The following is a 24248-nucleotide window of genomic DNA, read 5'->3' on the forward strand; positions in this document are numbered from 1 at the left end:
CTGCAGTAGAAGTTTTATTGCCATAAAATAGTTATTGAGGGTTGGGTTGATTCAGATGGAGCACTACTGAAGGCCTAGGTGTGAAATGTACGGCCCGCCACTGCTTTCCGGTAATACATTTTTAAAAAAGTAAAAACAACAGAAGAAGCTAAATCAAAATTAACATAAAAGCAGCTTTAGACAAAAACTAAAACTTGCTGTAAAGTTTTCCCCAAAAGTTTCATCTTGAATTTTTAAAATTAACGTCTTGCAATGCAAACCTTGTTATGATGATAGAAGTTTGTCTGTTTGAGTTCAGGCAAAGTTATAGTGTCTAAAAAAAATGTAAATATAACAATGTTTACCATTAAATGTAAAACAATTTAAGTACATTTTCCTAAAAAAAAAAAGTTTTTTGTTTTTATGAATTGTAAAGTCAAAGTTTGACATTGAAGACGCACTCATATAAAAATTGTTTTTAACGTTCTCTTGTTGCATTTTTTTTTAGTGGTGGAGGAAATCTATAAAAAAATAAGATTTAAGAGTATTTCATAATTCAAAATGTGACGATTAAGGAGCAGACGAAGAAATGCTGTCTGAAAAACCTCTCAGTTGTGACGTAGAAACTGAAAAGGGCGGGGCCAAAGTCTCCCAGCTCCGCCCCATTCTGACGCATCCACTTGCAGACAAATAGATCCATGAACGTCTTTGTTTTCCTGGTCTGAGTTGGAATCTGGATCTGAACTGTACGGCTGGATAACTTTTATATTGCTCGCCAATTTTGATGGAACTCTAATGTTATTTTGGGGTTGTGAGGGGCTGTAAGCTAGAGGTCCCAAAACTTGTTCTTGTGAGGGCCACTTAACTGTTTTGTTCTCTGATGGGGGGCCGGGGTCGGCTTGTAGGTTAACAGAGAAAAGGGTAACAATCACAGCCTAAACGTAAAGATTTATGGTTTTCCAGAAAGCCACACAGACTGTAGAAGGGTGGAATAAAAAGTCTCCAATGGTCGGATTGTGGAAAAAAAATAAAAACATATATGCATCTCTGATGGTGTTTGGGGGGCCGTAGTTCGGGGACCCCTGCTGTAAGGTAGCGGGAGGAGTGTAACCGAAAGGGTGATGGGAAATCAGTGGAGGCTTATTTCTGTATCCACAACTCAGAGGGAAATTCCTGATGATCTCTTGCTGCTCTGCAGAAACTATAGGTGTATTCAGACTGGACACATTTGGTTCGCTCAAAGTAAACCAGAGTTAGTTTCACCAGATAATCCGGAACAAATCAAGCAGACTCGGACTACTGGAGTTTTCCAATCTGAAGAAACCCAGTTCTGTAAAACGGTTCTGATTGTGGCTAAAAGGGCAAAATCTTAATTAAAAGACCACTTGAGTCAGTTTTACTACAGATCCAAATATAGTTGGAGTTTAACTCTTTTTTAAATATTTTTTTTTAAGGCTTTTCCTTGAGAAGAGAATAGCTTGGTGTGTCCTGCCTCCCCCGTGTAGAGTAGTTCGTCCCGCCCTCTTCGCTCAAACCCCACGCCCTCTCCGTCCTCGCTGAGTCCTTGTAAAATGTTGTGTCAAACAGGAAGTTGTTTTTGAACCTCCACAGTTAAACTTGTGATCCGTGGTGTTAAAGTGTGCTAACATGTTACCGTAGAAACAAAATTAAATCTGATAAAGTTTCATCTTGAAACCTGGAATTGTTTCTGTTTTTTACAGTGAAATTGATGTTAACAGACTAGAAATGGAAGTTCTGTGTAAAGTTATCGGTGCAGAGGGTCGGACGTGGAACGCAGACATGATGGAGGCGATACAAACATTCCAATAGATTAACAAACGTTCTGGTTTTTTGCGTCAGCGTAATGGAGACGCACCACTAACAGACCAGTGGAAATCAACGATTCTGTAGTTCTAAGAAGGTGTTATTTTGCCGCTGTGGCGCCACCTACAGTCTCAAACGGTTAACGCTCAGCTGCCATGTTTGACGGACAGACAGCCGAGCGTCCGACTCCGAGGCGGGCTCCGAGGACTCGGACCTGCTGGGCGGCCGGGAGGACCTGAAGGTGTCGTGCGCCAAGGAGATGGCTCTGCTGGCGCTGCTGGAGAAGACCGGCTACGACATGGTGCAGGAGAACGGCCAGAGGAAGTACGGCGGCCCGCCGCCCGGTACGACACGCCCCGCAGGTTGGAACCCAGTCACTCATTCTTTTGCTGCATCGCTGACCGACGCTGCCCCGTTCAGGGTGGGAGGGGCCGGCGCCGCCGCGGGGCTGCGAGATCTTCGTGGGGAAGGTTCCCCGAGACATGTACGAGGACGAGCTGGTGCCGCTGTTCGAGAGCGCCGGCAGGATCTACGAGTTCCGGCTCATGATGGAGTTCAGCGGCGAGAATCGCGGCTACGCCTTCGTCATGTACACCAACAGGTGACGCGCTCAGAACCGAGCCGCACGGCGCCGGCCCAGAACCACAAAGCAGAGACTGCTTTGCTCTTTCAGGGAGGAGGCCGCCAGGGCCATCCAGATGCTGGACGGGTACGAGGTCCGACCCGGGAGGTTCATCGGAGTGTGCGTGAGTCTGGACAACTGCCGCCTCTTCATCGGCTCCATCCCCAAAGACCGCAGGAAGGAGGAGATCCTGGAGGAGATGAAGAAGGTGAGAGGTTCTGGAAGGAGAACACCTGCAGGTGTGACAGCAGGGGGCGCTGCAGATGTTTCCCAGCTGATCTTCAGCCAATGAGCCGCAGAAAGACGCACGTAAACTTCCTGTTTATTGTTTGTGTGTGAGGTGACGGACGGCGTGGTGGACGTGGTCGTGTATCCCAGTTCCTCAGACAGAAGCAGAAACCGCGGCTTCGCCTTCGTGGAGTACGAGTCCCACAAAGCTGCCGCCATGGGCAGGAGGAAGCTCATTCCAGGTGAGCAGAAGTCCAAAAGTTCTCACTCTTTCAGGTGTTCTCATTGTTCTTGGTGTGCTAGGTGACGTCGTTCCTCACAGGTGTTCCAGGTGTTCTTTTAGAAGTTTTGAATCTCTTTCAGGTGTTCTTGTTCTTTTTGAAGTGTATCAGGGGTTCTTGTTGCTCCTCTATTCTTGTAGGCTTTCTATATGTTCTATTTTTCTAAGTCTTTCCTTCTGTTGTTCTATTTTTTGTAGGTGTTTTGATCTTCTCTCAGGTGTTCAGAAGTCTTCACTCTGTTGTTCAGAAGGTGTTCTCCTCCTTTGCCGTGTATGAAAGTTTCCATCTTTTCTGAGACTTCATGCAGTTTCTGTCTGTGTCCAGCAGAGGGCGCCAGAGTATTGAACACAGCCTCAGTGGTTCAGATTGTCTGTCAGAGTAAACTTCTGAAGTAAACTTTTTTCCATTTAAGATGAGACACAAAGACAGAACGTAAGGAACTCAGACAGAATAAAGGTTTTACTGTAGAGAATTAATCTTCAATATTTAACTTTTTCCTCTTTTTATGTATTTTCCATCACATAGAGTATTTGTTGTTTTGTTAGATGTATATTTTAAAACATGTCATTGTAGTGAAACAGGTTCCTTCAGTTCCTCCATCAGTGTGAGTCAGCGTGGTGTGGAAGCTTCTCTCCAGCTTCAGGATCCGGTTGTTTGACTGAATCTGATGTTTTTATCTCTCAGCTTCTTCTGCTCTCATGTGTGAATGCAGGAACCTTCCAGCTGTGGGGGCATCCCATCCAGGTGGACTGGGCGGAGCCGGAGAAGGACGTGGAGGAGGAGGCCATGCAGCGCGTCCGAGTCCTCTATGTGAGTCCGTCCTGCTGGACCCGAGCGGCAGCAGGTTCTGGTGTGGTGCTCATTTCTAATTTGTATAATTTTGACAAAATATGTTTTTATAGAGAGTAAAATATTGAAAGTTATTTAAGGTTTAAGTTGATTTATTCTGGAATAATATTCCTGCCTGTTTATTATGGCCCGCAGCATCAGGTACTGATTATTCATTATTATGTTAAAAAGTTACAGTTTAACAGTTTTCAAAATTGCCCTTCTGCTAGCTTTTTGGACTATTTTGGTATTTATTATGATTTTTAGGCTTTTTTGGAGTTTAGCTAATATTTCAGCTACATGCTAGCTGTTTTGGCTAATTTAGGCTTTCCTTTTTAATTTTTTTCAAGTTGAAGTTTATCTTTTCTTTAGCTACCTGCTAGATGTAGATGTTGGTCTGCAGGTCCGTAACCTGATGCCCGACACCACGGAGGAGACCCTGCGGCAGGAGTTCTCGCGCTTCAAGCCCGGCAGCGTGGAGCGGGTCAAGAAGTTGACCGATTACGCCTTCATCCACTTCCGCAGCCGCACCGAGGCGCTCGCCATGCTCGGCGTGATGAACGGCGCTCAGATCGACGGCGCCACCGTGGAGGTGTCGCTGGCCAAACCCACCGCGACCAAAGAGCCGGTGGGGGGGAGGAGGAGCAGTAGGGGGTCCTTAGGAGGGGGAGGAGAGGAGATGTTTTCTTTTCGGCGTAACAGAGAGATGATGGACAGACGCTCTTCGCTCAAAAACCTGCCCCTGCACTCTCGCGTGGGAAACCCCTTCTACGGTGCTGGAGGTGGAGGAGGTGAGTCTGACCCCTGAACTTGTCTGCAGGTTGGTTGGTGGAGCAGGTCTGGTGTTTTGTTTTTTGTTACTAAAAAAAGTTAGTGTTGTCGTGTCTTTATTGGTGGAGTCGGTCTGTTTGTTTTTTTTGTTTTTTTGTTGCTGTCTGCAGAACGTTCTTGTGAAACTGTTCTCCAACAGATCCACACTCAGTAGAACCGTCCTCTGTCTCAGAAGAACTCTGGGAGATGAAACCATGAAAACCCTGCAGATCCTTTTTAAACTCCGAAAGAATCGATTACAGATTCCTGCTGGACACAGACCGTCCGGCTGCTTCTTCTCTGGGATTAAGGGCCGTCATCCCAACCCAGATTACCGTGGAGTTTGTTAATCTGTGAGGGAGAGCTTTAATCTGCTCCCGCATGTTTGTCCCATCATCCGTAAATGATGCTGTTATTCATGAAAGCAATAAGTTTTTCTTCTACTAAAAACAACCTGAACATCAATCATTCCCATAAATAAAATCCAGCATCATAAATGAAGGTGTAATCAGTATTAACATGTCAGACTGATGAGGTTCTGATCATTACAGCGTCGATGTTTCATCTGTGACATGTTCGTGAGGGGAGGGGCTGATGGGAAACAGAGCGAGGGGAAGTGAGGCGTGAAGACGGCAGTTAATTAATGAAGAAACACTGCTGGCTTCAATCAGGAGTCTGGCACCCGACGCGGGTTAACGAGGAGGCTCGTTAGTTCATTACCACCAACCAGGAGACGCATCCCTTCACATCACCGGTCGCCGCGACAACCATTATTATTCACTGTCAAACCATTGAGTGATCAGGATGGATTCCAGATGATTGATCTTTTATCACAAGTCATTGAACACAAATGAACTGTAGAAATCACAGTTTGAATCTAAGAGTTTTTGTTCTGTTTACTTTGAAAAGATCTTTTTTTCTGTTTTTAGCTCTTCTGAATCAGAATTTTCTTCATTATCGTTTTATGCTCAATGAAATGTTGATGCTCCAAAGGTGTTTTAAAGGAGTACAGGAAAGAATACAGGAAACATTACAGTAGTAGATATAAACGTGTGAATGCTGCGGAGCATTCACTCTACTGTGATCCATCTTTCTTCTGTCCATCTGTAGCTCTTCAACTCCTTCACCTATTCTAAAATATTCAGCTCTTTCAGGAGACGGGTGCTCGGAAGTTTCAGCTCCATTACTCTTCAACTTTTTAAACTATTCAACCAACTACCGCTTTTTTAATGCTATTGAAAATGGCTTATGTAATCAAGCTCCTTTTTCAGCTAAAAACTTCTACAGAGCAATAGACAGACTTTCAGCTGCAGAAACCATTCCGTTATAAACTATTCAGCAGACTTTGGGATCTTGAACTTGTATGAACTTGACACTCATAAATAGTGATATTTTAAATGCTAATATCAGAGCTGTTTTTCTGGTGTTTTTGGACAATTTTGGCATTTAATGAGGTTTTTTAGGGTATTTTGGAGTGTAGCTAATATTTCAGCTACATACTAGTTATTTTGGCTAACTTAGGCTTATTTCAGTTTTTTTATAACATTTTGGAGTTTAGCTAATATTTCAACAACATGCTGGCTTTTTTTTTGCTAATTTCAGCATTTTTCTGTTCTTTTAATATGGTGGAGTTTAGCTAAAATTTCAGCTACATGCTAGCTGTTTTGGCTAATTTAGGCTTTTTTTTGTTTTTTATAATATTTTGGAGTTTAGATAAGATTGCTGCTACTTGCTAACTGTTTTGGATAATTTAGACTGTTTTCAGTTTTTAGAACATTTTGGAGTTAGCTAATATTTCAGCTACATGCTAAATAGTTTGGATAATTTCGGCGTTTTTCAGTTATTTTAATATCTTGGAGTTTAGCTAATATTTTAGCTACATGCTAGCTTTTTTTGGCTAATTAAGGCTCTTTTTGTTTTTTTTTTTTAATTTTGGAGTTTAGCTGAAATTTCAGCTACTTGTTAGTCTTTTTGGCTAATTTAGGCTTTTTTTCAGTTTTTTAGAACATTTTGGAGTTTAGCTAATTTTTCAGCTACAAATTAGCTGTTTTGACTAATTTATACTTTTTCATTTTTTTAGGCTATTATGGCATTTAGCTAACATTTTAGCTTGCTATCATCTTCAGCGTTTTCAGCTATCATCTTCAGCTATCATCTTCAGCTATCAGCACTAACATCTTCAGAGGTCACATTCAGCTTACAGCATTCACACTAGCATTATCACATGTAATGCTGTATATCTTTTTTTTATTTCAAACAGTAGAAGGTTTGAGAAGTTCTGTTGTTTGGTGTCCCTCATCATCACATTTTAGCTAGTGTATCTTCTGCATACAAATGAAAAATCCAGTGAGTCCTACCATAAAACCCTGAGGTTCTCCACAGCTTTGTCCCAGGAGAACACGGCTTTAATTCTAATGAAGTTCTCCATCTCTGTGGGCGGGGCTCTAGAGGAACCAAAGCGCTTCAAGCTGCCCCTGCTCCCCTGCACCCCCCTGGCCCCCACCAGCCTGCTGTCGGTGAGGCCCAGCCAGATCCGGTCGGCCGTCACCCTGCTGGAGTACCACTGCCGCCGGAACTGCTGGCCCCCGCCCGAGTACCACCTGTACTCCACGCCGGACCCGGACGGGAACCTGCTGCTGCTCTACAAGGTGTTCACGCTGATCTGTTACACAACCCGCAGCCGTTCTGCTGACATTTCTCATGGCGTTTGTGTTCTGATGCTTTGTGGCTCGGCGCGGACGCCACAACCTTTGTGTGTCTCTGTAAATGCCAGCGCAGATGCTCCTGCTGAACTCCTCAGCTTGATCTTTCCTCTTCTGTTCCCAGAGCTTTTCTGGAGAAGCTGTCAGCCTCACAATGACGTTACACAATGACACACACCAGACAAAAATACACACAGACGGGCAGGGAGCCTAATCAACGCTCTCATTCCTGATCAGACCCCCCCAACCACACAGGAACACCTTCAGAATAAAAGCATGTGTGTGTCTGCGCAGGTGGTGATGCCGTCTGCGCAGGGGATCTTCATCCCTGACAAACTGTGTCTGCTGCTGGAGGACGCCAAGGAGCTCGCCGCTCACAACGCCCTCTGGAGCCTGGGTACACACACACACACACACACACACATGCACACATTAACACATGCACGCACAATTACACTTGTATACACACACATGTCTGCACACAGAGACACACATAAACACTCACACACACATATACCCATTAACACACAGATGCATGCACATGTACACTTACATAAACACACATATAATACATGCACACTCACATATACACACATACACGCATGCAGGAACAACACATGCACAGACACGTGCTCAAAGACACACGTATACAAATTAATGCACACTCACACAAATACATGCACATGTACACTTAAAGACACACTAAGTCATACAATACATGCACACACACATGCACAAACCTACACAAACAAGCACGCTGCAACACACACACAAAGACACGCACAAATGCATGCCAGTGCAAGTACACACATAGACATGCATGCAAGCAAATAGACACACACAAAGGTATACACACACGCAAGGGTGCACACATGTAGACACGTGCACAAAAACACGGTATATAAACACACATGACCAATAAAAACTACTTAAAAACCCAAACTTCTATTTTTCCCTTCATTCACAAACAAAGTTGTGACCTCGTAAACAAACATTTGTCTCATTTCTGAGCAACGGTTCAGAAATTCTGGCTCCGCCCACAATCATATGTTGTAACTTTTACAGAAATGTCTTTTGGTTTATGAAGACGAAAAGCTGAACTTCCACTCAGTTACTGGAATTGTTTTACAAGATAAAAAGTAAAATGAAGATGACCTTTGACCCTAGTGGTTCCAAGGTCATCTTCATTTTCAGGATCAACATGTTTCTTCATGGTAACTTTTTTCTAACAAACTTCTGTCATCGAGTCTTCTGACATCCCTCCAACAGTCTTCTTCTGCTGTCATTTTGATCTACAAATTCATTAATTTGAACAATTATTTCAAATATTTCATGTGGTAAATCCAAAAAATGTGGAGTACAATAGTCAGAAAGGACATTTTTGACTGTATGTTCGCTCGCAGCCGCCGCTATTTCAAGAGACTAAAACTATTCAGACTTTAACTTAAACAACTTTCAATATTTTACTCTCCATAAAAATATATTCTGTCAAAACAATATAGAAGTAGCTGCTAGATAACATTGGACCATTAATAACAATAAAATAAAATGATCTGGAGTGCCGGATAAACTACCTTGACTTGCCCTCAGCATGAATCATTCTGACACAAAAATAACAGACTTTTCATCTCATCTTTGAACCAACATAAATTGTTGAAAAACGCTGTGAAGCTGCTTTTCTCTGAATCCACTGGGGTTGCACAAATTTCGTAAAGAGTTGGGATAGTCAAAAGAATGTCATCTGTAAAATAACGGCACAAAAACACAAATGTTAGTGCGCTGAAACTGAACTGATGGATGGGGGAGATGAAAGGTTGAAAATAAATAATACATTTGACCTGGAAGGAACTTTGGGGTCACCTTGAAATTCTGGTACGTAAAAGAAGAATTTATTTAACTTAAGGTTTCTGAGTTTTATTTATTAAAGGTCATTAAAGATCTAAAATCCCATCTTGATCTCACGCCGACACACTTTGATTACTGAAGTTCTGGACACTTTCAGGCCACGTTCTCAACGAAACGGCGCTCTGACCTGCTGAAAAAGCTGAACCTGAGCCTCCTGCAGCTCCCTGGGAGCCTGCTACTGTCTGTGTCTTCTGTTCTGAGCGACATCCAGGATCCAGACGATGTTCTCCTAAATCGGTGGTGCTCCAACGGGACGTCATAAGCTTTTATTTTTTTTTTAAAACCTTTAGACTCGCCTGACCTGCAGTCTAAAGTCTCAGACCCTCATCCTCACACCCCCTCCACCGTGCTCCACAGTCAGAAGGAGGAGCTTTGATCCTGACGCCTCCTGTCTCGTCTCCTTCTCTGCAGACCCCTTCCTCAGCAGATCCTCCTGCAAGTCCTCCAGCAGCTCCTCCTCCTCCACCCTGTCCCTGCCCGACTCCGCCGTCACGCCCTGCGGCGCCCAGGCCTTCCCCTCCTGCCTGTCTCCGCCCCCGCCGCCTCTCTCGCCGTACCCCCCCATCTCCACCTTCTCCTCCACCCCCCCGCCTCAGAGGCTCTTCATGAACTCTCAGTCTGTGTTCTACTGACGGTGAGTTCGTCCTCCGCCGGTTCTCGTGGATCAGACGGAGAAGAAAAGGCGGGACTTCCTGTTTGTCCTGAGCAGATGTTCACCGATGATCTTCATCCCTTTCATGGCTACGTTAACAAAGAGAGTGAAAGTCCTCCAGACAGGAAACGAACACGCGTTCCTCTCGTTTCAGAAGCTCCTCCTCCTCCGGTTTCACCTGCAGCTCCACCTGTGCTCAGAAAGATCCGTTTGGGTTCAGTTTTCAGGGACAATCTGCAAATTATTGACAAACAAAAAAACCACAATCATATTTATATTCAAATAAAAATGTTGATTAAAAAATAGACATTTTATTTTAATTTTTTTAAATAAATTCCTATTTATTTACATTTGATTGGTAGAGTTTAAAAGTAATGATAACATTTTTATTTTTCTCAAAATAATTGAAATCCAGGACACATTTATTTTAAGTAATCTTTGAAGGAAACGCCCCTTAAACATTCTTTTAATATAAATGTATCAATTGTTGAGCGTCTTCATCGGAGGAGGAGGAGGAGCTTTAAAGTAGTTCACAGTATTTTAGGTCAAATGAGAGTTCTGTGGTTTTATTGACAGTTTTGTTGTTTGATTTTGATGATTCCTGTTTGGTTAATCGATCACATGTTTGTCGTTCTTCTGTCTGCTGATGGAAGTTCTTCTTCTCCAACACTTTTTTTCTTCTGTTCTCAAACTTTTTTCCATTTTTATTTTTTTGTTTTTTTGTGGTGCAACTTTCAAATTGACGATCAAAACTGTAAAAATCTGCCATATTTATGAAAATAGACTGAAGTCAAATCAACAAAAGTAGATAATTAGTTTAGACAAAAGTATTTATTTAAGATTCTTTAACCCGTGGAAGCTTTGATTATTAAATGTTCAGCAGATGGAGATGAACTTGTTTGGTTGGTGTTGTTTACCTGTTTGTTGTGTGTTTTCAAACTCAGAGCCTCACAATGACACTGACCCACACTCACTGATCCACTGCGTTTGTGGAAAACTAATACCTCGATCTAAACTGTGTTCTCGGGTGGCTGATTGCAGGTGAAAAATGGTCAAACTTGTACAGGGAATGTAGGTGGCTGCAAGAAATATCAAAGTCTTAGACCGTTCAGTGAACCACTAAAGAGAAAATGTTCATGCAGGTTCTTTCTACGGGCAGGGATCCGGTGAATACAACACACAAGGTAAACTCTGAGTCCCATCCACCCATATGGGGTTGTTACGGGTTCTGCAGGTTTTTGGGTTGTCCTGGTTCGTGGAGGATCGTAGAGGAGCAGCAGCATCTTAAGGGGAGCTCAGGTGTGTCTTACAGCTCCTGTAAGGGTTGGGAAACCACACTAAGAGACATACACACTTATGACCAATGGGTGATGCTGTCGTACGGCGTCCTTACGCCATACTCTTGTCGTTAGTAAGGTACGAGTAAAAAAATCTGTACGACACACCTGCGTGTCACCTACACTACTTTCCTTTACGTGTTTTATTAAGTGTTCCTTACAACCTGTCACCCGCAGCATACCCATAGAAAACGTGTGCACAAACATTTTCTCTCTAATGGTTCACTGACCCTGATGTTTCATTAGAGTCACTCGCATGACCCGTACAGGTTTGACCATTTTTAACAGACAGCCCATATCCACCTGTAAGGACAGTTAGGATTAAGGCTTAAATAAGGGTGAAGTAGGTGGGACGCAGGTGTGCCGTTTTTCATTTTCTGAGCAAGTGACCGATCACTTTGAAGTATAAACCGGGCTTCATTCTCCATCCAAATACTGATCCACTCACTTGATCTTCTAATCTACTGCAAACACTGACGGATCTTCTGAAGGCTTTTGTATCTGGAAGCTCCTCAACATTGACGAGTTTCACCTCCTCATCCGAGTCATGGACCGTGACCTGGAGAACATTGACTAGTTCACTCACGTTGGCACTAGAACCCAGTGTGGCATCTCTCAAGGTCTTCTCAGCTGTGTGGAGATGAACATGGAGAATCTTTGGCTTTCTGACAAAGATCTGAGCCAAAACTCACCAGCTTCTCCCTGATGTTCGCAGTCTTCCATTCCTGTTATCATGTTCCGCCTCTAGTGAGGAATTCTAGGGATCAACCATGAACGACGTCAGCGTCTAACCCATCCACCATCAGCTCTAGAGTCTTTAGATCTACGCTCATGAAGCTGCAGGAACAAGTAGGTAAACTTTCACTGTTCATAGATGTTTATCTGGAAGGAAAAACGGTTGATTTGATCCACAAAAGATGAAAGTGTTCATGTGTTTTTCATGTTTTTTTGAAGCCCCATTTGGGCTCCTTTCATGTCTTTACAGTTTCTCCTGCTGTGATGTCGTCATTTTTGAGGTGATGTTTCACTATGCCAATAATTCATTTTTACCGGGAGCTAGCAAATTTTGAGTTTGTGGCAGGGAACATCTTACGCTGAAACGTTCAGTAAGAAAGAAGAAATGTGGAAAGAAAAGTTTGGTCCCTGCAGTCCAGGATGGCTAAGGTATAGAATGAAAACTGCAAAGGGGTGGTGGTGGTGGGGGGGAGGGTTATTTCTAATAGTAGTGAGGAGGACTCATGAACTGTTTAGAAATGAGTCAAAAATTCTTAAAATTTTGAATTAATAATAATCTGCCAAAGGGAGTAAGAAAAATGGTTCAAGGATTCTTATTTTGCTGTTAAACTTTCTTAGAAAGATTATGTTTCTTGTAAAACAGAAAATAAGTATTTCTTTCCTGAACAAGAGTCTTTTTACATCCTCAAGATCCAGCTTTTGTAGAGAGGCTGACGTTCTGACCTGGACATTAGTTTCTCTTCTTCATGAGTGACTCAACAAGAAAAGTTTAACTTTCATTCAACAAAAGAGAGCCTAGTATTTAACCCTGAGGAACACCTTTTTAATCGTTTGAAGGACTTTTTTCTTTAACTCTTTAATGTTACGTACAGTCATGTAAGTCTTCAATCACATTCTTTTATTGAGAGTTTTAATTATTTTCTTCTACTTGTATTTCTTTATTAAAAAGATCCTTTTTCTCTTCGTGTTTGGAGGAAAACGTTACCTTCACCTGATAGAAAGTCCTGTCATGTTTATGCTTCAGGTTCAGAAAGACATGTTTGGATAGAAAAAGCATCGATCCACCTTTTCCTTCAGTCGCTTCAACATTTCTCAGTTCCTCCTCCGTCTGTGAGAAATAAACGTGAAATACAAATGAGTCCACGCGCCGGCAGATGGATGAAGGACGCGGTTTGACCGCCGGCACAGAGGAGGAGCATTTATCACGAGTAAACATGTTTGTGAGAATCAAAGAAGCCTTTTTTCAAACAGACCTGCTGCTCCTGATGGGATCAATAGCAGAGCTTTAATTTTTCACTTTAAATGCATGTTTCAGAGCTGAGGGGGCGGCGGCTTCAGTGCAGGGAGACGCGCTGCTGCTTTGACTGACAGACGCTTTGACAAGCCTCATCATCATCCGAGCAGGAAGTCCTCTGCAGAGCGACAGAGCGGCGTCGCCAGCTCTGACAGCTGTCTCTGGGAAGACGGTCCCTCGGGCACGTTGCCCCGCAGACCAGCAGCCCCCGCCTTTATACTGGTAGTCCTTCCAACTCCCCCAAAGCGTAATGTTTTCTCTGTAGGACATGTACCTCGCTTTACTTTATCCTGTCTTCAGATTGTTTTCCTTTCTGACCTTCATGTTTAGTCTGAAACCCTTTTGTCAGTCACTTTCATCTGAGTCCCGACTTCCCCCTTTTTTAGTCTTTAAGAAATCATGTATTTAGAAAAAATTGACTTTAGAAAATATTTTCTACAATCAAAATTAAAAAGTACATTAACTGATTAAAAAAACTATTCGTCAAAGGAAACGTTTTCTTTATTAAATGTCTATTTCTTAAGAAAAATGATGTAAAATCACTTCTCCTAAAGGGCTGTAGCCCTATAAGTATAAATATACTTTATTCCAGTAATGTAAATGGTAATCAGCTACTAGCTTCTTAGAAGGCCAAAAGCTCTTCAGTCATAGTCCCACACACCCCTTCACATTTACACAATGATGGAAGTTAATGTCATTTATATTTCTGGACTTCTTTGACATTTGAAAAAACTGGTCAGAAAAAGACTTAGAATAAAGTTTTAGCTTCATGTGGAACCTATAGAAAAAAATCAAAAAGTAAAAGGTTTGTGGGGAAACTTAACTAGTAAATAAAAAAAGTTATTAGAGCCCCTGTAGAAACTTAAAGCACTTGTTAAACGAATGATTTGTTAATTCAGGAAATCAAAGAATGACCACGGTTTTTGTGTGCATGTAAACAAGTTCTGCACCTAACCAAAGGTCTCGCATAAAATTACAAAGGTGTTAATGTACGTGTTTGGGCAATTTATTTTAATCTTTTGTAATGCTCTTCCTGACTTAGAGTCTAATTTAAAGCAGTCAGGGTTGAGTTTGAGATTAGTTTAGGTCAGATTTGAGACAAGTTTGAGTCTAATAAAATATGAGTTTGAAATAAGTTTGGGTGGAGTTTGAGACAAGTTTATGTCGATTTTGAGACTCGTTCAAGTTTGAGACAAGTTTCAGACAAATTTAAGACTAGTTTGAGACAAAATTAGGATAAGTCTGGGTCAAGTTTGACATTAGTTTAAGTCACATTTAAGACATTTGAGTCGAGTCCAATACATGTTCAGGACAAGTTTGAATCCAGTTTGAATAGAGTTTGAAATAAGTTTGATTCTAGTTTAAGAAAAATTTGAGAAGAGTTCGAGACACATTTGAGATGAGTCCAAAATAGGTTTGAGATGACTTTGAGATAAGTTTTAGTTGAGTTTAAGACAAGATTGTGAAAAAATTTAGATGAGTGTGTCAAGTTTTCGATTAGTTTAAGTCAAATTTGAGATAAGTTTAAGTCGAGTCCAAGACAAATTCAAGACAAGTTTAAGTCCAGTTTGAGTTGAGTTTGAGACTTGTTCAAATACTTTTTTGTAGTCAAATTAGTGTTGAGCACGATTCAAGCTTGAGACAAGTTTAAGACTAGTTTGAGATTAAATTAAGATGAGTCTGGGTCAAGTTTGAGATTAATCTAAATTAAATTTGAGAAAAGTTTGAGTCAAGTTCGAGACAAATTTGAGACAGTTCAAGAGAGGTTTGAGATTCGTGCAAGACAGATCTGAGATTCAATTTAATTCTGTTTTATTTATATTGCCCACTATCACAATCCTGTTGTCTTAATGGGCTTCTCACCGGTAATTGTACAAAAACATAAACTCAGTCATAAAATATAAATAATAGCTGGTTACTGAACTTAACAGATAAACTGGACCTCCCTGCCCTTAAACCCTCTTTCTTGGTAGACATGAATTTGAGACGAGTTTTAGTTGAGTTTGAGACTTGTTCAGGAGCGGGTTTTAGTCAAATTTGTGTTGAGTATGACACAAGATTTAGATGAGTTTAAGATTAGTTTGAGTCAAGTTCAAGACAACTTGGACAACTTAGACAATAGATAAGTTGCACATCATTACAGTTTTTTGTTGAAATTTGTAGCCTACAGACAGAGCCTAGTAATTCAACCCAAACATATATTTGTTGTACATAAAAGTGACTGTGTTTCTGCTGCTTCACCTCAACAATCCTCACAGGTTTCATCAATAGTTACTCTTTATGCTGTTTGTGTCTTCTCTCTTTTGCTCCACATGTTTGGTTTACTCCAAGTTTTTCTTCAATTTTTGGTTGAACATTGGTTCTGCGTCTTTCTTTCAGTCAGCTTCTTTTTAAACAACCACTTCTTTTAAATAAATAATAGTCCAGGTTCATTCCTGAAAATACTGGATACAAACATTACACACACACACACAAAAAGATTCCAAGTCCATCAGAGCGGAGAAACTACACAGTATTGATTCTGCTAAAACCTGGTTTATTCAGGCTCGTCTTTTCACTACAGAATGAGACTTTAAGGCTTTTCCAATGAAAATAGAGGGATCCACACTCCTCCTCCCTCCTCTGCTGCATTTGTTTATTCACTTTTATCGTGTGGACTGTGGATGAGTCACTGCTCCTCAGAACAAGTCTGCTGTCACACTTCAGGCTGAACATTTAAAGAAAAGACAAACTCCTTACTGGTTCCAGGAGGCCCCATTCTCTTAGCCTTTTGGGTTCTTTCACGCCAGGATGATCTCCTGGCTTGTTTGACTTCAGATTAACATGTTTACATCGCCTTCTAATTTGTTTTTTGTCTACAATTCAGTTGACCATGGACCTGCAGTTACATCTTTGGGGTGATGATGTCCAAAACTAACTTTGGCCAAATGGGCAAATGATATGAAGAAAGAACTGGATGTTCCACCAGACCTTTTGCTTCTTTTTCTTTATCTGTACATCAGTGAGCGTTCTTTTTATCTATCTCAGACGGCTCCTTCTATCTTTGGTCGTTTTGCACTCAATTGTTCATCTGCATTCACACCATTTATGAAGAGCACCAGGGTTCACTTGTGAGTTAGCCAACACCTTTCCCTACAGGTGGACCTGAATTTACTGATTCAATCCACACAAAGTTCAGGGAATATCTTTAACTGTAAAACTAAATCATGCTTTAGTAATAGATTCTAATTGTTGAGTTAGGATGGTTTGGTTCATGACAAAAAAGTGTATTAATATTTACAGTGGACGGAGAAAACATACAAATACAACTTGTTCAGTTACTGAGAAGTTATTGTTTTGTGTAAATTTCTTGGCTTTCCAGGTAGTGAGTTCTTCCAAAATAAAGGTAATGAGTGTGTATGAGCTCCAGGGATTTTTCTCATGTTCCAAATTCCAACGGCTGAATTTTGTGAGCAATGTTTGGTTTTCTCTTCCTACCACACCGATAGAAAGTGTTGGCTGTTTTTACAGTTTATGATTCCTTTTAGCTCCACCATTACTGTTGGAATCTCCAGGCGGGAAAAAGACAGAACCTATCCTCCGGCATAGACTTCCTGCTGTGAGCTCCTATAGACGCTCATGATTTGGTGTTTTGCCCTGCGTACTTGAAAACCCAGAGATGGGGATGAAAAGCAAATCTCACAATGTTCCTGGAAGGTGTGTGTGGCCATGTGAAACTGTTTAAAGGAACATAGCTGGGTTACAGAACCATCCAAGAACAAAAACCCGTGAACACCCCTACGTCTGTTTGACCCATTGTCATCATCAGAAAACTAGATTAATACTTCTTTCATTTGAGACTGACTTAAGGACTGAGTAGTTATTTCCTCAACTTTTAATCCTCAATCCATGTCTATTTTTCTTCTCTATTTTTGTTGGATATAAATTCCTCTGCTGATTTCCTTCACCAACTCCAGCGTTTGTCTTAATTTTCCTTTCAGTTCTTCCTCTTCTTCCTTTTCAAGCTTTGTACAATCATACATCATAATAAAACGGTTGGCCCTGACGAGGCTCTGAAGTGAGAAGACTCTGAGGTTAAACAGGGATTTCAAAGAAAAACTGAAGCATTTATCTCCCAGAACAAACGTCACCTGATGTCATGCGAGCTGACACTCTCACATCGATCCAGCGACTTGACGGCCGGCTCATCCGATCACTCGGCTGGACGCCGTTTCCACTCCGTTTGGTTGGAGTGAGTGGCCTGAGGTGACCCCGGCGCCCTTGACGGACGTGGTCATGAAGCTGTCAGGATTACAGCTCAGTGCTGCCTCACAGCCCCCAGTCTTCATGTGGAGACGAGCTTCTCTCTAAATGCTGACGAGACAAACGGCTCTGATGACATTTAGCAAAGTTATGAATTAAAGAAACGGAGAGGCTGGACGATGACGGACCACATAGAGGGAGAGAAAACTAAAGCCTCGTTTCCACCGAACGGTTCGGTCCAGTCAACACAATCTCATTCCCCAAGTTGTCACATATTGATGTTTGGTTAAAGACCCCTCCACCTCACTTTTGACATTTTGGGTGTCCCTAATTCGTCATTTTTTGACGTGCTGGCTGTTCCAATTAAATCAGGGGTCTGATCGATCATTTTGTTGGACGCTGCAAGGGCCAAACTTTGGGGCGTGGCTGATACCATAACCCGGTACCCTATGCCTCGTTTCCACAGGACCAACAGGTACCATTTCTGGTCACACGTTGGTCATGGAGCCATTGAAAAATGGAATGGACCTGATGGGGCGGAGCTTCTGTCGTCACATGACGTAACTAAACGATTGCCGGAAATGTTTTACGACAACAACAAACTACCGACCAACGATTTTCCTGACTCAAAATCCAAACCAAAAGTTCTGTCCTCTTTTCAGGCTGTTTTCTTCTTTGCCCTTTATTCTTCTTGCAAAGAAGAATAAATTCTTTGCATTCAGTATTCCCCTTATTTGCGGGTTGGAGACCGGTGACACGCTGAATCCACGAATACAGATGTGCCCCCCTTCCACCTCACCCCACCCCCGAGGCTGAAGAATGTCCGTCACTGATCCATAATCATCAGACACTTCTGATCGTTTATTGTATTGGTCAACATAAAGAGTTTTATTTCTTTTGAATTCAGAACAATTGACTGTTCTGCAGCGTAGAGGCCGGCTTCATCCAGAATAAACACCTGATCTGGATTATAATGATCCTCCGAGGTTATCTTTTTAATTTTCCGTCTGTTTCTGAGTCAGCTGATGCAGCTTCTCTTTCGCTGTAGTCGCAGCTTCATCATTGATCTACACCCCGCATGTCCTTTGATGGTCCAACCTTCAATGGAAATGCTCACTTGAATTCCCCGGACCATTCTAAACCGGCCAAGAGTGGACTTGTCTGGTCTGGACCACTCAGTGGAATCGAGGCTTAACCCTAGCATGGTCTGCGTCTGGTACTGCGTCCAGTATTGATCCACATTTGTTACCACGTTAAGGTTAGGGTTAACCTTGGATGTGGACCATGGTGCGGTCCACATCCCGGTACCTGGCTCTCTTAATGTCTGTAGATATAAACAAGAGTTCATCAAAGCATTTTGGAGATATTCGACTCTAGTTCTTCAGCATCAAGTCAGGAAAATGATGAAACACCATCTTGGTGTTCTACTGTTTTTAACTATTCTCCCCAAACTAGGTTTTTAGGGAGATTCTTTAATTTAACGAGATTATTGTTAAGATTGTGAAATGTTCCGTGACCTGGAATTCTTATGAGATGATACCAGTTCTTAATTTTGCACTAAGACAAGGAGGTCCAGCTTGTTTAGAGCTCTATGTTGTTTTGTGAATTCTTGGATAAAGGATATTCTCATCCATAAAACTTAAAGTAGCTTTTTTTTTGCCTTGTATTTTTTTCACCATCTGTTAGAATCTTTAACAAGACTAGTTCTTGGTTAGCGGCTGGCCTTCAGTATGAGTCTTACCGTCTCATACAGATAGATAGAAAGAACTTTGTTGTTCTAAAACCGGGGTATTGTGAACCAATGGGAGATCCAGAAGGAACTCTCTTATCTTCTTGTCATGATTTATGCAATAATTGAGTCAACAAGTTGTTTATCTACCTGTTCAAAGACTGGTGTTACCAGAGAACGATCAGCTAAGAAAAGGGATCAAGACTGATGTTCTGAATATTTCTGTTTGATGGGAGAAAACTTGCTGGTTTTGCCTGAATTTATGGAGGACTTTTATCAACCCATCCTCGAGTACATTTACAGTTGATATAAATGACTCTACACTGTGTTTACAGCCAAGTTTAGTGTCTTCATAACGTCTTTCTAGCTTAAGCAAATGTGTTGTCTTCAGATGAATCACTGAGCTGTTGGATGATCTTAAACTCCTGAATAATCTCGCTCCTGAGCTGCAGTTGTTCAGGTTTGTCAGGAATGTGCTCTTCTCCACGCGGCCGCTCTGTTTGTGCATCCTCATCTGCCCTGCAGCAAAGCTCCCTCTCAAAACACAGAGACTCATTACACTTAATGAAACCGCCGCGGCAGCTGCTAAACGGCCTTCGTAATCTCTGCAGAGAACAGCATCTCTGCAGCAGGACAGCTGCTCAGCCCGGATTTACTGCTGAGCGTAAACCTGAACAGTAATGACTCTACGCCGTCGCTGATTTCCAGCGCAGCACTTCCAAGGATTTCTACATGCTGACGGACAATTCTGCTTCATCGGACTTAAAACGAGGCGATGGAAAAGATAAAAACACAAAAGCGCCTGGCTCTAACAAGACCCCACTTAAAGGTTTTAACTGAAAATTTAAGTAAGCTCCAATATTCTAGCTGTTTCACTTCAGCCTCAAAAGAAAAGCAATCAAATCTATCAAGATTAACCTGTGTTCACCATTTCAAACAATCTGTAGTCCATTCACTGGAGAATTCCTGGTATTCATTTTTAAATACGCATAAGTACAAGCCCACGTGTTGAAGTACACGATTTGCTTTCATACTGAAGAACAGACCTCCTGGAAAAACCTGAAAACAGCCTTGTCCCAGTCTCTATCCAACAGAGATCCTCTAAAATCTTATGTTGTGCTTCTTTTACCGAGCTCAGTGCTTCAGATGTTTACTCCTCTTTACTTTCGTCGTTTGGTTCAACCACACCTAGGGACAATTTAGGGTTCCCTATTTACTGGGAGAGATGAGACATGAGAACATGCAAACTCCACACAGAAAGGTCCCCATTGGTGGTCACTCAGCTGGGACTTGAACCGGGGACCTTCTTACTAGGAGGCAAGAGCGCTACCGTGAAGACAGGTATTGGCAACCATGTAAAGGGTTGACCCTTTCAACCCAAAGACTGTACTAATTTCACAACCCAAAAACCCTGTATGGGGTTGACCCTTACAGCCAAAAAACGTACAACTGGACAACTGGACAACCCCAAAAAATGTTTATAGGGTTGACCCTTACGTCCCAAAAACTGTACAACCCAAAAACCCTGTATGGGGTTGACCCTTACAACCCAAAAACTGGGCAACCAGACAACCCAAAAATTCGGACCCATACAGGTTTTTTGGGTTGTCTGGGTCTGTGGAGGGTTGTAGAGAGAAGCTGATGCATCTTAAATGGAGTGTAGGTATGTCTTGACAATCGTACATTCGCCTCAAGGAACATGATAAAAATGGAACGTACCGTTGTCATGCGTGTAGTAAATGTATTGTGGAGAATTCATCAGGATAATGCAAGTTAGACTCACTTATGATGCACGGGTAGGACGGTGCAAGTTCTGACTCCTTACAGACCATCCACGAAGACTGCATGCATGGGCGAGCATGTGATACGGAGGTGCCCGTATCCACCCGTAAGGACATTTATGACTAAAGTTTTAAGCGTTTGGTTATTATGTCAACGACTAGACAGGACTAACAAGTCTGGCAGTTGTTAGAATTCGTCCCTAAATGTAAGACGGTATCCAATAGATGTTCCTGCAGACAATGAAACAGTTTTCTTGTAGACCATCTGTCGTTCAAAGACGGTGGCTGAAGATTCCCACATTTAAACATAATTAGGAGACTCTGGAAACTTCTTTTCTTCAAACTTTATTTTTCTACCTCCAAGAGGACCTTCATGTTTGTATGTGTCTTGAGGAGGAGGTGGATCAACAGGGTCAGGCAGGTGAAGAAGGACGGTTTCTTAATGATCACAGAGGTTCACCCGGCTGGGGGTTTACTGGAGGACATCATTACAGCGTTTAGAAGGTGCTTTGGTTCACAGTGGCTAATGGATCATTGTTACGGCTAAAGACTGAACTTTTGCTCCACAAACTTTTTCTCAAACGACACCAGTGAAAGTACAAACAAATATAAACTAAAGGAAACTTTTGTCATTCGAAGCTGCAGTTGGAATGACCCATCGGTGGACGGTGGTCATTCATCACCGCTGTGGTCCACACTAATAACACAACGGTTCAGTACATCTGGAACTCTTTGTTGACTCTAAAGTTCTCTTCTCCGTTGGCTTCAGTTCTGGTTGAAGGATCTTCAAACCTCGGCTGCAGGTCTCAGCTGCATTTTCATCTCCCTTTAGATTTGCATCCCACTTTGATGAGGTCATTATGATCCATCACGTCTGACAGAAGTGCTGAACTGGAGAAAAAGTGGTTTGATGCGGCAGAGTTTTTGTGATTGATGCTGCAATAAACCGCTGCCGCGGCCGGAAGTGAGAGATGGCGGTTCGGGTTTTTATGGCTGCTGCTGGGAAAACGGATTCCTGCCGGCTGCTCGTTTCATCCTGAAAAGAAGCTGCTGCGGCAGAAATACTCCAGCCTCTTCAGGGTGAAGCTGACGCTCTCCATCATTATAACAGACAGCAGCCTTAATAAACAGCCGCCGTAAGACAGCGGAACATAACTTCAGATGTTGGGAGAGCGTCCGCTCAAACCCTGTAGGGAGGCTTTATCAGCCGTGACTGACAGGACGGATAATTGTTTAGCTTCTATTCTCCTCTCAATGACCAAAACATCTGCGATGTTTGAGCTGTAGTACTGAATTCCAGCCCTCCATCACAGGTTTCCCAACCGAACTCTGGTCTCAATGTCAATTCTGAAGATTGAACGAAGACATTTGTGCTGCTAGAATCATAGCATGTGTTTCCTGAACACTTTGCTTCTCGTGCTTAAGGTAAGTCGAGGATCAATCAAATACTACAAACTTTGGACTTCAGCGTAGAACAAGTTCTCTTCTGAAACCTGAAGTTGGACCAGAGATAGAATACCAAAGTCATGAAGTGGATCAGATTCCAGAGTTTAGGTCGTCTTTGACTTCCTGAATGAAGCCGACTCTCCAAGTCAACACATTCTGATGATTAGATGTTGGTGCGAGTCAGACTTACGCTGTGTTCCCACCAAACGCATCAAATTTACGTTGGACGGTTCTCTTTCAATGTGTGTTTTTGCTGTTCAATATTTGTCAAAAATGTGTTGATAAACTTGCATATGGGAGGAGCTACTATGAAATGTTTGTATCCTCATCGGTACATGGAAACATTGACTATACTATATCTCATTTACAACGCATTGAAGACTCCAATCTCCATGTCTGGTTCATGAGATCATTCAGAGACTCTCCCAGTATGGTTGATCTTTACCATCTTCTTCAGGAGCTGCATCTGAATCAAGGCGCTTTCAGCAGAACTTCTGTCTCTCTCTGGCTTACTTTGACGACTTTCTGTTCCGCACGAGTCCGAGAGACCAAAAAAAAAAGAACAAGAATAAAATTAGAAGATTTTTTTATTGTTTTCTTGATGGAAAAACGAAAAGTCTTACACAGTTTGGGAGGAGAACCATCCAATTCTGCTCTACGTTGGTTTTAGACTCCACCCACTGATTGCATCATCAGATCAAGGGCCAAAACTGAGTCCTTAAGTGGTTGACACAAAGTGTCTTGTTTCTCAAATTCCAGATTTTTTTAACTTTCACCATGCCATGAGGCTTGACAGATTCTCAATAGAGATATACAACAGAATCACAACACAAATGATACAGATTCACAATACAGACTTAGAATAGAAACATACAACACTGACTCACAACACAAAGAAAACCGACTCACATTATAGACTTTCACAACACAGACTCACAACAGAGACACACAACATGGACCCACATCACAGACTCACAGCACAGAAGAACACAGCTGCAGACAGATCCTCCTGGTCTCCTGCAGCCTCAGAGCCGATGTCTCCATTCTGTTGTGGAAACATTCTCTTCATCTGCCTCATTTTCCTGGAAAGCCACACTCCCCGACACGGCTCAGCGGCCGTCCCCTGAGGAGCTGTGCGGAGGCGTCCGCCTGAATACCAAACAGCAGGAAGTCTGACACCGGGCCTCACCAGGAAAAACACAACTAAATAATGACCAGACCTCCTGTCGAGTACGCACCGGCGAGTCAAAACACCGGCAGAGAGCCGCCGGCCGGAAGCTGGAGGTCCACTAAAGAGAGTTCCTCCACAACAAAGAGCCTCATGTGGATAATGAGGCACCTAAACTCCCATCATTCTCCAGGAGCTGCTCTGATGGTTTCAGAAGATAAAGGTCATCTTTTTATTCTAAATATTTAAATACTCATTCAGGGATTCTGGATACTTGAGTTTGATTCATTTCACCTTTATTTCAATTAACTTGAATTATAAACTGAAACATTTTGTCTTGTTTTTTATTCTAAACAAAGACATAACTTGTGTTCAACCCCTTCAATCCAACCACCTGAAAGCAGGAAGCCTTTAGTCTTATCTTTAGAGTCTTTGGTTTGAGTATATCTTGGACTTGAACCAACAACCGACTGACTTGATGGTTCTTAGAGGACTGTTTCCGTGGTAAGGATTTGAAAATTAAACATGGTTTTCCAAACCCTTGTTTCTCAACAAAAACCCTTCAACACTCAATGTTCTGTTCTTAGGGTGAAGCACAGAGGCAGGAGCATCATGGTGTGGGCTGTCTTGCTGCCTCAGTCATTCTTCACTTTTTTTTAAGGATTTCATCTCAAGGAGTTTTAAA

At 42.2% G+C, this 24248-nt stretch overlaps 1 protein-coding gene across 1 annotated transcript; it reads left to right on the forward strand.

Annotated features, from left to right (window-relative positions):
- Positions 1 to 1973: 1973 nt before the first annotated feature.
- Positions 1974 to 10725, forward strand: rbm46 (RNA binding motif protein 46; the record flags this gene model as incomplete). The annotated part of the gene is given in 9 exon segments (XM_024288622.1): positions 1974 to 2147; positions 2224 to 2404; positions 2477 to 2633; positions 2766 to 2895; positions 3647 to 3744; positions 4166 to 4553; positions 7021 to 7220; positions 7569 to 7671; positions 9591 to 10725. Coding segments are annotated over 9 exon segments (1652 nt in total), but the record flags the coding sequence as incomplete, so codon positions are not given.
- Positions 10726 to 24248: the final 13523 nt, after the last annotated feature.

This window comes from Oryzias melastigma, linkage group LG18 (genome assembly GCF_002922805.2).
Source record: "Oryzias melastigma strain HK-1 linkage group LG18, ASM292280v2, whole genome shotgun sequence".
Lineage (NCBI taxonomy): Eukaryota > Metazoa > Chordata > Actinopteri > Beloniformes > Adrianichthyidae > Oryzias > Oryzias melastigma.